This window comes from Oryctolagus cuniculus, chromosome 14 (assembly GCF_964237555.1).
Source record: "Oryctolagus cuniculus chromosome 14, mOryCun1.1, whole genome shotgun sequence".
NCBI classification, from domain to species: Eukaryota; Metazoa; Chordata; class Mammalia; order Lagomorpha; family Leporidae; genus Oryctolagus; species Oryctolagus cuniculus.
This window is the reverse complement of record NC_091445.1, coordinates 60,663,889-60,677,968: the sequence shown is the minus strand read 5'-3', so window position 1 is coordinate 60,677,968 and position 14,080 is coordinate 60,663,889. Positions and strand designations below refer to the sequence as shown.

General features: G+C 45.5%; 1 protein-coding gene across 2 annotated transcripts in view; it reads left to right on the top strand.

Annotated features, from left to right (window-relative positions):
- The window catches only part of AGXT2 (alanine--glyoxylate aminotransferase 2), a 51,220-nt gene extending 37,470 nt beyond the window's left edge, over positions 1 to 13,750 (top strand). For both annotated transcript variants that reach the window (XM_008262107.4, XM_002714105.5), the window contains exons 13-14: positions 2,470 to 2,568; positions 6,315 to 13,750. In XM_008262107.4, the coding sequence (XP_008260329.2) occupies positions 2,470 to 2,568; positions 6,315 to 6,431 (216 nt within the window). In that variant the 3' untranslated portion in view covers positions 6,432 to 13,750. The remainder of the gene's footprint in view (positions 1 to 2,469; positions 2,569 to 6,314) is intronic.
- Positions 13,751 to 14,080: the final 330 nt, after the last annotated feature.

Here is a 14,080-nt window from a genome sequence, read left to right as displayed (position 1 = left end):
GGGGCTGGCCTTGTGGCACAGCAGGTTAAACTGCTGCCTGAAATGCCAGCATCCCCCATGAGCAGCAGTTCGAGTCACTGCTGCTCCACTCCCGATCCAGCTTCGTGTTTGTGTACCTGAAAGAGCATCGGAAGATGGTCCCACTGCTTGGACCACTGCCAGCTAAGTGGGAGACCCAGCTGGAGTTCCACGCTCCTGGCTGTGGCCTGGCCCTATCCTGGCTATTACAGCCATTTGGGGAGTGAACCCAAGGGTGGAAGACCGATTCTCTCTCTCTCTCTCTCTCTCTCCTCTCTATCTCTCTTTTCCTCTCCCTCTCCCTCACTCCTTCCTTCCCTTCCTCCCTCTGTCTCTGTCTGTAACTCTGCCTTTTAAATAAATAAATAAATCTTTAAAAAAAGACTAGGTCCAGGATACTGACATGGAAAAACATCCATGATATATTGTGAATTATTAAAAAGAGAATTGTAGGACTTTATATAAAGAATGCCTGATTTTTTAAATGTACATCAGGGTATTTTCATGCACTGAAGAAATGCCTGATTCACACCAAATTATCAACAATAAGTGTCCCTAGAAATAGGACATAGGGAGGCAAAACTCCAGCAGTCAGAAACTTTGTTCATTTCTGCATTATTTAAAATATTTTTCTTCAATAACCATGCATTACTTTTATAATTGTTTAATTGCAGAGTCACAGAAAAGGAAAATCAGAAAAGACAGACAGGAAGCTACATTATACACTCAAGAAGAGTTTTAGTTACGACCATGCCCACTTTGTGATGGGTCATGGGCATGAGCAGCCTGGCCCCTGGCTTTGCCTCATTAAGAGTTTCTAGTCCTGCCTTTCCCTGTGGGATGCGTGCAGTATGTTCAATTAGTCCCAACAGCTGAGGAAGGCCAGAATAAAATGGGCAGGAGAGCAGGGAGGGTGCTGGCCCAGACCAACACTGGGGTAAAGTCACATAAATGCCTCCTGTCTAGATACATAGTACTGGAGAAGCTCCCCACCCCCAACCCAGCTACTTCTTCCACCCAGAGACCATTCCAGCAGGGCTGGCCCCATCCGACCTCTGGTCTCCCCAGTCACAGTTAGCTGCTCTCCAGTTCCCACAGTTTAACCTTCCATCATTTTAGACTGCCCTCTCCAACAATTAGGACTCTAGGGGCAAGCAGGAATAGATTCTTCAACCAAGGAGATCTTAGTCCTCTCCCTAACCCACATGCTCCTGACCTGAATTGTGAATGGCATTTTGCTCATCTCAAAACTGTAAGACAAAAAATACAAACATCCCTGGGAGGGAGGTCCAGTCTGATTCTGTTCTCAGACACCCACACCTCCCAGGGGCTGCAGGATTAGGGGAGAGAATTGGATGAGGGCTTGGTGGGGAGACAGGAATGCATGGCAAAGCCAAGAGGCAGGGCTGGGAGTAATGAAGCCGGGCACCTAGATCGAGCCCCGAGGATCACAGGGGCTGCCCCTGGAGAGGCCACCACATCCTGTGCACCTGAAGCCAGAGATCCGGGCTTGGGTGAGCTGGGGAAGAAAGACAGGAGGCCAGCAGCAGCAACACCACTCAGCGCTCCTAGGAGGAGGGTTGGGGTAGCTCTCAGCACAGGCATTTGAAAAATAGATGCCTGAACATTGCCCCAACTACTCTAGCTTGATTGGCCTCGCTGGAGACCCAAACATATGCATTTTAAAAGGCATCCAACCAACACAGACACAGCCAAATTTGAAAGGGCTAAGTCAGAGGGAGGCATTTGTATTCACAGGCTGAGAAGACAAGAGACAACACAGAGAGCGCACAGGTCACAGCCCCGTGTCAGCAGGGGTGGTGGCGTGTCTGAACCCCCAGACTCGGGACAGCCTCAGATGCTCGGGGATCGGATGTTCCTTCTTGGCTCCTAACCCTGGGGAGCAGAGTCTTAGGAGAGAAACAGCAAAAAAAAAAAAATTCCCGGAGCAGGGAAGATGGGGACAAACTGGCCACACCCCAGTGATGATTGCCCAGACATGCAGTGGCCCTGGGAAAGCTTGGACCATGTGTGCCCTTGTGCAAGTTCTGAGCCACTTCCTGGACTTTGAGATGAGCTTTTCACACAAGCTGAACAAAGTGAAGAGTTGAAAAAAATTTGCACATAAATAAAACAGACTGGAAATTCAACTAATACGGAACCAAACTCCCAAAGTAGCCATTAGCAAAGCCAAGATTCATTGGCTGCCTATGTGACACTCCAGTTTGTCTTTAGACATTTGGGGTAAATGGAGATTAAGGACACACATTTTAATAATACTCTCCAAAAATCTGGCCCTACAGTTAACAGCTTTATTTAATTAGGGGGTAGGGAAGGGGGTGGACAGAAAAGGGTATTGATTGCTTGAGGTTTCTTTTCTTCTCTCTCGGCAATAATGCCTGCAGCCATGCAAACACCAAATAGAAAACATTTTCAAAAATGTATTCACAGATGAGCCGCCAGCCTCTTCCCATTGAAGAAATAAATCAAATCCATGAGGACTGCAAAAACATGGGGCTCCTCGTTGGCAGAGGAGGCATTTTTTCACAGGTAAGAGAAAGGCTGGACTTTAGATACACATCTCCCTGATGCCCCAACGCTGATGGGGGTTTTTCCCACTGTGCTGGGGACCTGGCTGCACCTCTTAACACTCAGGTGTTCTAAAGAAGGGAGCAGTGACGCCTTATGGCCACGAGGTGGCACTGTGGTAAATGGTTTGATTTTTTCTGCTCAGTGAGAGAAAGGCAGCGCCACACACCAGCGTTGCTCCAGCAGGGGTTATAAGGGTCTTAAACAGCCAAGCAAGAAATAAGATTGTCTGGTGTATGGATTAATTCTAGCCACTGTTAAAGCAATGCTAGATGTCCTTAACTAGCTCTGGGCTCCCACTTGGAGACTGTGTGAAGTCTTTTTCGCCCCTACGGCAGGGAACCACCTACCAGCCCTGAGCCCACCCGGGTGACCCCTGCAAAGAAGTTGGGGGACCACTCTGGGCCAGGTCACTAGGGCAGAACTCAAGGCGGGAGATGCGGAGGCAGAGCTGCTGCCTGCCTACTTCCAGGGAAAGCCGAGCTTCGCTTCTTGGCCAGGGCCCTGAGCTCTGTGCTGTGCGTGAGGTGCTGTTGCGGGACGTGCCCTGACCTGACCCTACAGCCTTGGCACCAGCAGGCCCCTCACCAGGGGTGGCGCCCCGGCAGAGGTGGAAGTGTGAGGGTAACTTCTCATCCCCCCATTATCCTTCCCATTTGTAAAACATCCTAAGCACACAGTAATTGCACGTTTTATGGGGTGCAGTGAGATGTTTTGACATTGTACGCTGTGTAATGTTCAAATCGCTTGAAAAAGCATTTGTAGCTCCTGCAGCACTGATCATGACACGATGGTGAGAACATGGAAATCCCTTCTAGTAGCTCTTGTAAATAAATAGACGCCACCTTTTCCTTGTCTGTAGTCACAGCGAGCAGCGGGACTGGAACTCGTGTTTCTTTCTCATTGGAAACATTTCCGCTTCCCAGTTTCCTGCACCTTCCTGCCTCACGATTTCCATGAACCCTGAAATCGTCTCACTGTTTCCTCCTTCTCGGAGCTGTCCTGCAAGATCTCTGTGTAAATCCATGAATATTTTCCTGTATAAATCAGGCAGCATAACGTAGTGAATAAAATCCCCCACACATACGAGATACGGAGAGAGAAAGCAGCTAGCTACTTGCCTAGCGATTCCTTCGTTATTTGGTGAACATATCTTTGGTATGAAGCAGCAAGTGATGAGCCAGGAACTGAAGCTCCCATGATAGATAAGATCCAGTCCCTCCTTTCACGGATCTGGTGGGGAACAAAGACCCGTAAACCAAAAACTGTGACGTCATGGTGTGAACTCAGCTATAAATGAAAAAATGGGTGCTGCGGGAGAGAGAATGCATTCCAAGGTCAGCCTTTCTGCTCAACACAGCCTTAACCAATGCTATAACCAGAGCATTCCCGGGTTCATGATAGAGGGCAGAGGGTCACATACAGAGTAGTGTGGCTGCAGCCTACGGCCCGGGACAGTGAGAGGGTTTAGGAAGCAGTTCGAAACACTTTGCCTATATTGGTCCATATACTGCTACAACAAACCTATGAAATAAGTACTATGATGAGAGTACTTGCAAAAGATCATGGAAAAAGCATTCAAAGATAATTCTGAAATTCATACACAGTTTTTTCATTATACACATTTTCCATGACTTTTTGGAAGGCTGCTTGTATTAGCTTCATTTTATAGCTGAAAAATGAGAGGCACAAAAAGCTTCCGTAAATTGCCCAAGACACAGCTGGTAGCAGAACCAAAATCCCAATGCAAGCAGCCTGACTTCTGAACCTGTCCGCGAGGAGGACGAGAGCAAGGGGACAGACTGAAGCAGCAGTCCCTGGAAAAGGAGGAGAAGGTGCTGTCTACTTCAGCAGTGGTCGTGGGGACAGAGGAGACACCCCGAGGACAGCTCTGAAAGTGAAGTGCCCAGGACTTGGACCTGGAGAACGCGGGCGAGTTGAGGATGAAGCCTGCATGTCTAACCTGGCTTAGGGTGGATATGAATGTGATCAGCCCTGCGCATGCTGTGAGCCTCTGGATCTGTGTTCAAGTTCTGGCTCAGAGGGAAGGGCTAAGGTGAAGACAGCAAACTGGGGCTCAGCAGCTTGTCTGTGGTGAAAGGAGGAGACGCACTGACAAGTCTAGGGCTTGCATGAGAAGCACAGAGGAGTGAGGATGGAAACCTGGGTGATGCCGGCAGCTACTGGGCAAGAGGAGGAGACGACGCCCAGGGGGAGACAGAAGAGGGTGCACAGGGATGAGAAGAACTAGAAGAGCTTGGAGTTAGGGGGAGCAGAGAGCAGCGAGGACCGGGGAAAGGACAGGGCTGAAGTGTCAAGTGCAGCAGAGGAAACCAGGAAGGATGGGGGTGAGAAGCCCCAGTAGATTCCACACCTAGCAGTCAAAGAGTTCACAGGGGCAGAAACCAGACCCAGTGGGTTGAGATATGAATAGGGCCAGAGTGATGTGGGAAACAGTGGCCAAGAAGCATCAACCCATATTTGGAATAAGTTCAGAAAAAAAATTGGTAGCTAGAAGGGATGGGGGAGGCAGTCAGGACATTTTTATTTTGTTTGGTTTGGATTTGGGTCATGAGAGCTTTAGACCTGTTTGTTGATAGCCTGGGGGAAGTTGAAAAGAAGTTGGATCTGCAAGAGGGCACCAGGATGTTCCCTAGAGTAAAGGTGATGGAGGTATCCAGGGTCAGGGTCAGGGGCAGAGGCACGTTTTGGACTTGAACAGTATAGACAGTTGGTTCTCCCAGCCTTCAGGGAAGGACACAAGGATGGGGAGCAAGCGGGTTAACAGAAAGATCTCACCTGAGAAATACGAGGCATAGTTGCCTATGAAGTAGAGAGGTGTAGGTGTTGATCAAGGACATTGAGGAGAGTAAAGATTTAGCAGGAGAAAGGAAGCTGGCAGAGGACCGGAAAGATCTCAGTGGCCAGTACAAGTTCCCAGACCCTGGGATCTTGGGATGTCAGTGAGGCGAGCTGTGTGGTTTTCTCTATCACTTCTCAGCCTTCTGGGTTGGAGCAAAGAGTTCAGTTTCAGCTTTGATCACGGCTAGAGTGTGGCTGCGAGGGTGCAGTGGAAAAAGGGTAGAAATGCAAGCAGAACGAGGGGAAGGTAACAGTGGTTCCATCAATCCGGAAATTGGTAGAGAGGGAAGGAGGAGTTCTGAGTCAGGTAGAAAACTTGAAGGCAGCAGAAGAATGAGAAAACTCAAGTTTTCATGAAAAGAGCAGACATCATGGGAGTCTGAAACTGGGTTATCCCTGGTGGGGATAGGCTCAAGGAGCTGGCCTCGAGTGTGTACTGGTGCAGAAGAGTGGAGAAGTTTTTGAGAGTTGCAGTAATTGGCAAAGTGAAACCTGTTGGTTGGGTTGTACTCATGGGCATGGAGGTTACCCGTGGCCATGGTGGAAATGGAGTGAAGAGAGGGGTGCAAGACCTCGGGGAAGGAGGTAGAAAAACCAGAAGGTAGAAGGTAAGTGGGTGATGGAAAGGAAAAGGAGCAGAGCCAGGAGAGATGAGGATTTGGACTGAGATTGGAGGATGCCTGGCCTGCATTCCACACTGGGAAGGGATGGGGAAGAAACCAACCCAGTGAGGGAAATAGGAGAGACATAAGAAAAGCAAGGTTTGGGACTCTTCATGGTGTGCGTTTCCTCAATGTCATGCTTGATTCTCTGATGATGTGTTGCTCTATTTTCCTTTGTCTCAGACCTTTCGCATTGCACCCCCAATGTGCGTCACTAAGCCAGAAGCTGATTTTGCAGTGGAAGTATTTCATTGTGCCTTAAGCCAGCACATGGAGAGAAGAGCTAAATCACATCGTTAGAAGTCAAAAAACCACAAGCCTCAAGAACATCCCGCTTTTCAAAGGTGTATTTGAGGAATTTCAGAACCGTGTGTATTTGGAGAAAAACTGCAGTTCTTCATAGTAGGTGTAAAAGACGTGGTTGAGTGATACTAGCCTTGTTGGTAGAGCCCCTATTATCTTCAGAATTCTATCCTTCAGGGAAAGGAACTCTATCCCTAGCTCAGAGAAGAAATCCCAGTTACTCAGGATCAGGCAGTTCCCCATTGCAGTAATGGGTTTTGCATGAATATATGATGTAGTTTTGGTCAGTGAGTCCTGAAGGGAAGTTTCTCAGTGGAGATGCCTTCCAGGAAAGCTTTTGTAACCCCTCAACCCTCAGCTTAGGAAGAGACGCCCTCTTCATGCACTGAAAACACCACACGTCGTGATGAGGTTATTGGGAACTATACCAGCTGTCTTGGAGCTATGGGGGTAAGAGCCATTTGCTAAAGTTGGAAGGGGGGGAGAAGCTGAAGGCTTAGTGATGATGTTCATGAAGCATTTACTTAACCCATCCTGGAGCCGCCCTCCCTCAGGGCTTCAAGACACGTGAGACAATAAGTTCCCTGTATTGCATAAGCTTTTCTCATGTCTGCTTTCCATTACTGTAGCCTAAAGCATCCTGAGAAATTGTGCAGAAATTTCCCAGAGAAATAACTGCCTCCCCTAATTTCCTTAAAACATTTATCAGAGCTTTCTTCCTTCTCCATTCCCACTGCCGTCATCCCCATCCCCTGGTCTAAACCCTCATTATCACTATTGCAATAACCTCTGAGCCTAGAATTTTACAAACTTCAGTCATTTGAATGCACATTCAGATTTTCCTGGATATGTTGCCGTGTATCCCTTGTCTTAGAATTGTCAATGTTTTTCTTTAATTTCACTTTTGATGAAGGTATATTTAATATTAAACTTTTCATAATCACATAAATGAGAAATCATTACTACTTGCCTTTGGTGGAAAGAAACCATCAAAACAGAGTGAACACAAAGCAAGGTAATCTTGTCCTAGCAAGACACAAGTGTTTGCCAATGTTCTCAGCCTTAGGTCTATTCTTTCTTTGTTCAAAAGGGATTATACAGTATTTGAGAGGTGATAAAAATATACTGACAAACTGAGACTTTCTCCTAAACACAAACAGAAGAGTGGAGAAGAGAAAGACAAAAAAGCTGTGTCCCGGTTTGAAGCCAAGTCTTAACTGTCTACCCCCCTTCACCCCCGTTGAAGTTGAAATGTTCTTGCGACATTCAAATAAATACGTCCAGTATGCTAGAATTTGGGGGTTGGAGCTCAGAACAAAGGTCGGGACTGAAGACAAAGTTTTGGAAGAGTCAGCATGGCCAAGATGGGTGAGATTTCAGAAGTGGATAATGCTGTCGACAGGGAGAGAGCACAACATGGAAGAAGAGATGGCTCGGGATAGAGCCACACACACACAAGATGTCTGTTTTATAATACATCCTACGTGTCACTGGCGGATTTATTTCCACTGGGCTTGGACTTAAACACAGCATTCCCTAGCACAACACCTTCTGGTCATCCCCCTGCTGTCACCTGGGTGAGTTCAAAACTTAACGAAGGACCCGATGCCTTCCAGGAGCCAATATCCAAACAGCAAACACGTTAGAAATGTTCTGTTCTGGCACGGTGAGAATATCGTTGGATTAAAAAATCAATGACCTGAATTTGGAACTGAGGTCTTCCGTTTCTTTGTTATGAATAATCTTGAGCAAGACTTTGAGCCTCAGTTTGTTCCCGAGCACAGCAACTCTTCCCCTTCTTAGTTCCTAGAGCTGTCTTGGAAATGAAGTGAGTCAATGAATGTAAAGGTGCCTCGCAAACTAATGAACCACACAAATAGAAGTGACTTCCTTTCAAGCTATACTTCTTTCCTCCACTACAAAATCTTTCCCCGGGGGAAGTCTTAGGCTTTGTTTTTGCTTCCTTGCTGCCCATCCAAGCCCCAACCACTAAAATCTCATTCCTACCTCTCAGTCCTTGGAAACTGACTTCTCAAAAGGCCACTGGTGATTTCTTTATGGGCAAAACAATTTTTCCTTTGTGTGTGTTTTCTTAACAGTGGCTTCTTCCTGAATAACATCCCTGATGGGCTTCTGTAATGTGGTCCTTCCATCCCAGACAGCTTTTTCTGTCTCTTTCCCGGCAACTTGTCAACCAGAGCCATTTCTTCTTCCAAGTTCTGCTCTCTCCCTGTCGACAGCATTATCCACTTCTGAAATCTCACCCATCTTGACCATGCTGACTCTTCCAAAACTTTGTCTTCAGTCCCGACCTTTGTTCTGAGCTCCAACCCCCAAATTCTAGCATACTGGACGTATTTATTTGAATGTCGCAAGAACATTTCAAATTCAACAGATTTGACACCAAGCCTGTTAAATATCTCTCTCCCTGTGACTCTCTTCTTTATTAATGGTACCCTTTTTAATCTCAGGCTTGCAGTTAAAGTTTTTCTTTTCTTACAAATTATCTTTTTGCCCTTTGTATGACTAAATCTCATGAATACTTTCATCAACATAACTTCTCCAATATGGTCCACTGATATCAACATTGTCTTAATTTGGGCCTTTATCTCTCCTAAATGATTTAAACTGCCTTCTAACCAGTATCCTACACTCCTACACAATCCATCTGCGCTGGTGCCAAAGTAACTTACTTAGAAATAAATATGACCATGTCTCTCATCTGTTGGAGAGTTTAAGGGATCCCTATTGTCCAAAGAACAAGGTCCAAACTCCAATTGTTACAGCCTTCCGGAACCCTCCTACTTTGTCCCCTAACCACATTTTTAACCTTTATTTTTACCATTCTTCCCATGCCATGTACCCTGGTTCTTTGCTTCTATAATTAGTTTATTCTTCATAAAATGTTCTTTTCCTCATGGCCAGTGGAAATTATGGAGCCGGGGAGATTGGACAAGAAAGGAACACATACTCCTTAGTTGTTTGTCAAAGCCCTCCCACTTCCAATATTCCTTGTCCTCTAACATAGAGGAAAAAGAAGAACATTGAAAAATATAGGTTTTTTTAATAACCTCTTAGTAATTTAGTAAACTATGAAGGAGTAACAGGAAAACTTAAATCTAAAGCCAACAACACATGAACAAATGATCTTCATGCTCAGGCCAGCATCCCTGCTTTTGCCATGACAACTCCTAGAAGGATAGGGCTGAAGTATTTAGTCATTCAGATAAATTCATATAACAGAGCCCTTGTGGCTTCCTGGGTCTTACAGGGTCTTATGTTTGCCTAACACTATACCTTGTTAGTCCCCACCTCCAGGGGACATCCAAGCACCAAAGTATCATAGTTCATCTTCTGTTGCTATGACAGAACCTATGAGAGAGAGAGAGAGTAATTGATGAAGAGCATGGTGTCAGCCTCTGTAAAGAGAGATCATGAAGCATGTGCCTGCTTTAAAACTGGCTCTCACAGTAACTAATTCAGTCCTCAAGAGGGAGAACTCATTACAAAAGGCCATCACACATGCAGGAAAGCTCTGACCCCATGCCCCAAACCCCTCTTATGAGGCCCAGTTCCCAATGTGAGTTTTGGTGGGGGCAAACCATAAAACCACCAATGGAATTCTAAAAGGTCAACTCTTTCTTGAACAACAGTTGACAATTGAGGATGCGCACACATCAGAAGCAGTGGAGCAGAAAGGATAAAACGTTGTGGCTTAGAACATGTTGGGCCATTCCTTTCCTTCACTGGTTTATAAACATGACGGATTCCTCCCTCCTTCCAGTTGGAGTCGTGGGAAGATCAGCACCACCCTCTTTCTGCCTTCCATTTTCTGCTCTACCCACAGGAGGTGGGCTGTGAGCCAGCTTACATAAGTCTGGGAGCCCACATTCTTGCCAAGCTACTTTTTTTTCCTTCTTGTTAAAACTGTCTAAAGTGAATGATGATGAATATTGAGCTCAAGTAAACTCTTTTCCCCATAATGAACATATTGACATTTAATCATGTGATTAGAATATATCATTAAAATGTTGGCGACTGTTTAAAAACACTTGAAATGCCAATCTACTCAGGATAGAGTAATTTTAAAAGATTCCACACAGCCAGTTTTGGTTACACTATTATACTAATAATTACTGTAATATAACACCTGTAAATAGGCAATGCAGTAGTAAACCAAACTTGTATTTGTATTGTAAAATGCTGTCTTTTGTATTAGTGTAGTTTTCAACTTTATGAAACAGTTGTTCATCATTATCCATGGGGGGTTGGTTCAGCCCCCTATCTCCAGACACCAAAATCTGTCAATGCTCAAGTCCCTTATATAAAATTGAATAGTATTTGCATATAACCCACATGTGTCTTCTTATATACTTTAAATCATCTCTGGAACATGTATCATACTCAATACAATGTAAATGTTAAATAAGTGGTTGTGATTCCCATTACTTGGGGAATTATGGCAAGAGAAAGGTTTGTGTTCAGTATACACACAAGGTTTTATCAACTATTTTTCATCCACATCTGGTTGAATCCATGAAAGCAGAATGCATGGATACAAAGGCCTCACCTCAAATGATATATTTAAACTGCGGGAGGGCTTAACTCTTCTTTAAATCATAATGCAATCTCATCTTTCCTTCAAGGGATAACAAGAGAGCAATGGGAAACATCAAATTTGCCTCTTCATCATCAGAATGTTAATATCAGAGTATCATAGGCAGTACTCAGGAACAACAGTAATAAGCAGCTGGGCCCTGCATCAGTAGTTTAGTCTTGCTTAACCAAACTGAAGGCTCACTTGCAATTGAGGTACAATCAGTAAAAATGCCACATATTTGCCTCTAGTAGGGAAAAGTGTTTGGCCTAGTGATTAAGATACCACTTGGGATACTTTCATCACATATCAGGGTGCTTGAACTTAAATCCCAACTCCAGTCCCTGTTTCCAGCTTCCTATTAATGTACTCTCCAGGAGACAGCAGGCAATGACTCAAGTAGTTGAGTCTCTGTCACCCACTTGGGAGACCTGGGCTGGGTTCTTGGCTCCTGGCTTCACCCTAGCCCAACCTGGGCAATTGCAAGCATTTGGGGAGAGCTCTCTTATCTGTCTTTCACATAACTAAAAATATTTTTAAAGCGGTAAGAGTAGAATATACATCCACAAAGGATCACAACAGAAACAGAAAGCACACTGAATTCATTAAGAGTGAAGCCATAGAAGCAAAAACCTGGATGTCATGAAGATCAAGGAGTTAAGCCTCGATCTGACTGGTGCTGAGCAGAGGGGCAGTTCGGTGGCCTTGGAGTGGCTGTGAGATTAATCCATGAGAGAGAACATCACAAAAGAAAGCTCAGGATAGGGTTTTCCACAGCGAGTGAGAAAACACAAACTTTCCATTAGATGGGACTTGATGCAGTGAGAGGAGGTTACACCAGCTCCCATTTGATTTGTTTGGGGCAAATTAACTTCTAGGTTAATTTGATATCAAGCTTTCTCACACCCAAAAAGAGGATGACATCACCCCCATGGAACCCTATTGAGAGTTTAAACAAGAAAATACTGCAGTCACTGCTCATTACTATCAACTCTGTCCGCAGAGAGTCCCTGCCTTTTCCTGGAACCTCCTTAGCAGGCACTTGGCTCTCGCCATTTGAGCTAACGTTTGTGCTTGTGCAGACATGTGATCTGCTGAACTTGACTCTAAACTATTGGCCAAGTGACATTATCTAATCCTCATAAACTTGGAGCCTAACATAATGTTCCTCACAGAGAGGCAAAAGCTAACTCCTCACAGTGCTGTGTGCATTTTGTCCATAGATCTTATGGCATCTTAGACAACAACTAGCCCACTTGAGATAAATGATTAGTCATCTGACAAGGCTGTGATGTCTGTATGTGATTTACAAATATGTGTAGTATATATATTCGGATATTTGTTACTATATAGCTAGAATTACATACTTCTAGTCAATGTGTATGTATTTAGATATATATCATATTATCATATGTGTGGATTCTTAGCTAACTGCTAAGAATAATAATAAGGATAATAGAGTACCCTAGGGACATTACCAAATACCATCTCAGAAAGGAAGGAAAAAGCCACTGTTAGATGACGTATGGCAAGGCCTTAATAACCCCTGGAAGAATTTAGAAGCTTCCCAGAAATCTTCACGCTTCCTCCAAGGCTACATTGCAAATCTTTGCACTCTGCTCAGGCCTGTAGTCCACAGTTTGGCCCTTCTCACTCTCAGTACACGACTTGGCATTTGACTTAATGGGAAAACAGGAGGTGTATCCAACAAGAACTCTGATTCTCACCCTCCTGCATAGAGCCCTCCTCTGCCTTCCTAAAATTGCCTCTTGCTTGCTCCCCAGCCGGTGCCCAGTGCCCTTTCCTGGCCTTCTCCCCAACATCTTGCTGGTCTCTCAACTCTCGTAGGGTCCTGCAGGGTGCACTTTTGGCCTGCACCTGCGACAGTACCTTCCCCAAACTCCAGGCTCCTCTGCCCTTCACAAAGCCTGTGTTCACTTTCATGGTCAAGCTATTATTTCACATCGACCTTTGCCCTCCCCTGTATTCTCCAGGATCTTGTGTGAGTTGTTCATTCTCTACTGGATCTTTAACTTCTACATTCTTCTTTTCTTCTCAACCTATAAACATGCAGTCTGTCATTGTTATTGCATTAAAAAAAAAAAAACTTTCTGCAAATGTTTCTCCTCTTGCTAAAAGTGATGTGCTGGGAAGAAGTGGGAAAATGCTACATCATTCCCTCACTTCTCTCTTTCCTCTGCAGCACGGCTCTTGGGAACGTATTCTGATGCAAATGGCCAATACAGCCCCAGTGGCCACATTCAAGCCTTCATCCCAGCTGCACCTCTGTGGGATCTGTGACTGCTGGCCATGCTCTTAGAAATCCTCTCCTCTACTTTTCATTTTTCATAGCACTACAGACTTCCATTTTCTTTTCTTTTCTTTTTTTCTTTTTTTTTTTTTTTTTTTTTGGACAGGCAGAGTGGACAGTGAGAGAGACAGAGAGAAAGGTCTTCCTTTTCTGTTGGTTCACCCCTCAATGACTGCTGCGGCCGGCGCACCGCGCTGATCCGAAGCCAGGAGCCAGGTGCTTCTCCTGGTCTCCCATGCAGGTGCAGGAGCCCAAGCACTTGGGCCATCCTCCACTGCACTCCCGGGCCACAGCAGAGAGCTGGCCTGGAAGAGGAGCAACTGGGATAGAACCTGGACTAGAACCCGGGGTGCTGGTGCCGCAGGCGGAGGATTAGCCTAGTGAGCAATAGCGCCGGCCAGACTTCCATGTTCATATCACTTCTCGGGTCCTTTCCGTTCTCACACATTGGTTCTGGTTTCATTTGCCCCAGATAATAGTACACTCTAGGGACATGACACTGACCCTTTCGTCCTCCTCTCTGTACATTCTGTCTGAGTGATTTTCCTGGTGGCTTTCCATCTGGGTACTGATAATCCTAAGCACATCTCCTGAACATTCTCCTCCACTTGACTTGAAATTCACACAGCCAGCGGCCTAGTGTCTCTGTGCACCCCCTGCCTTCTCTTCCTGCACTCCTGGCTACAGAGATATTTACTGACACATTGCTTTCTTGCCGTAAGTGCCTGGTGCTGGCTA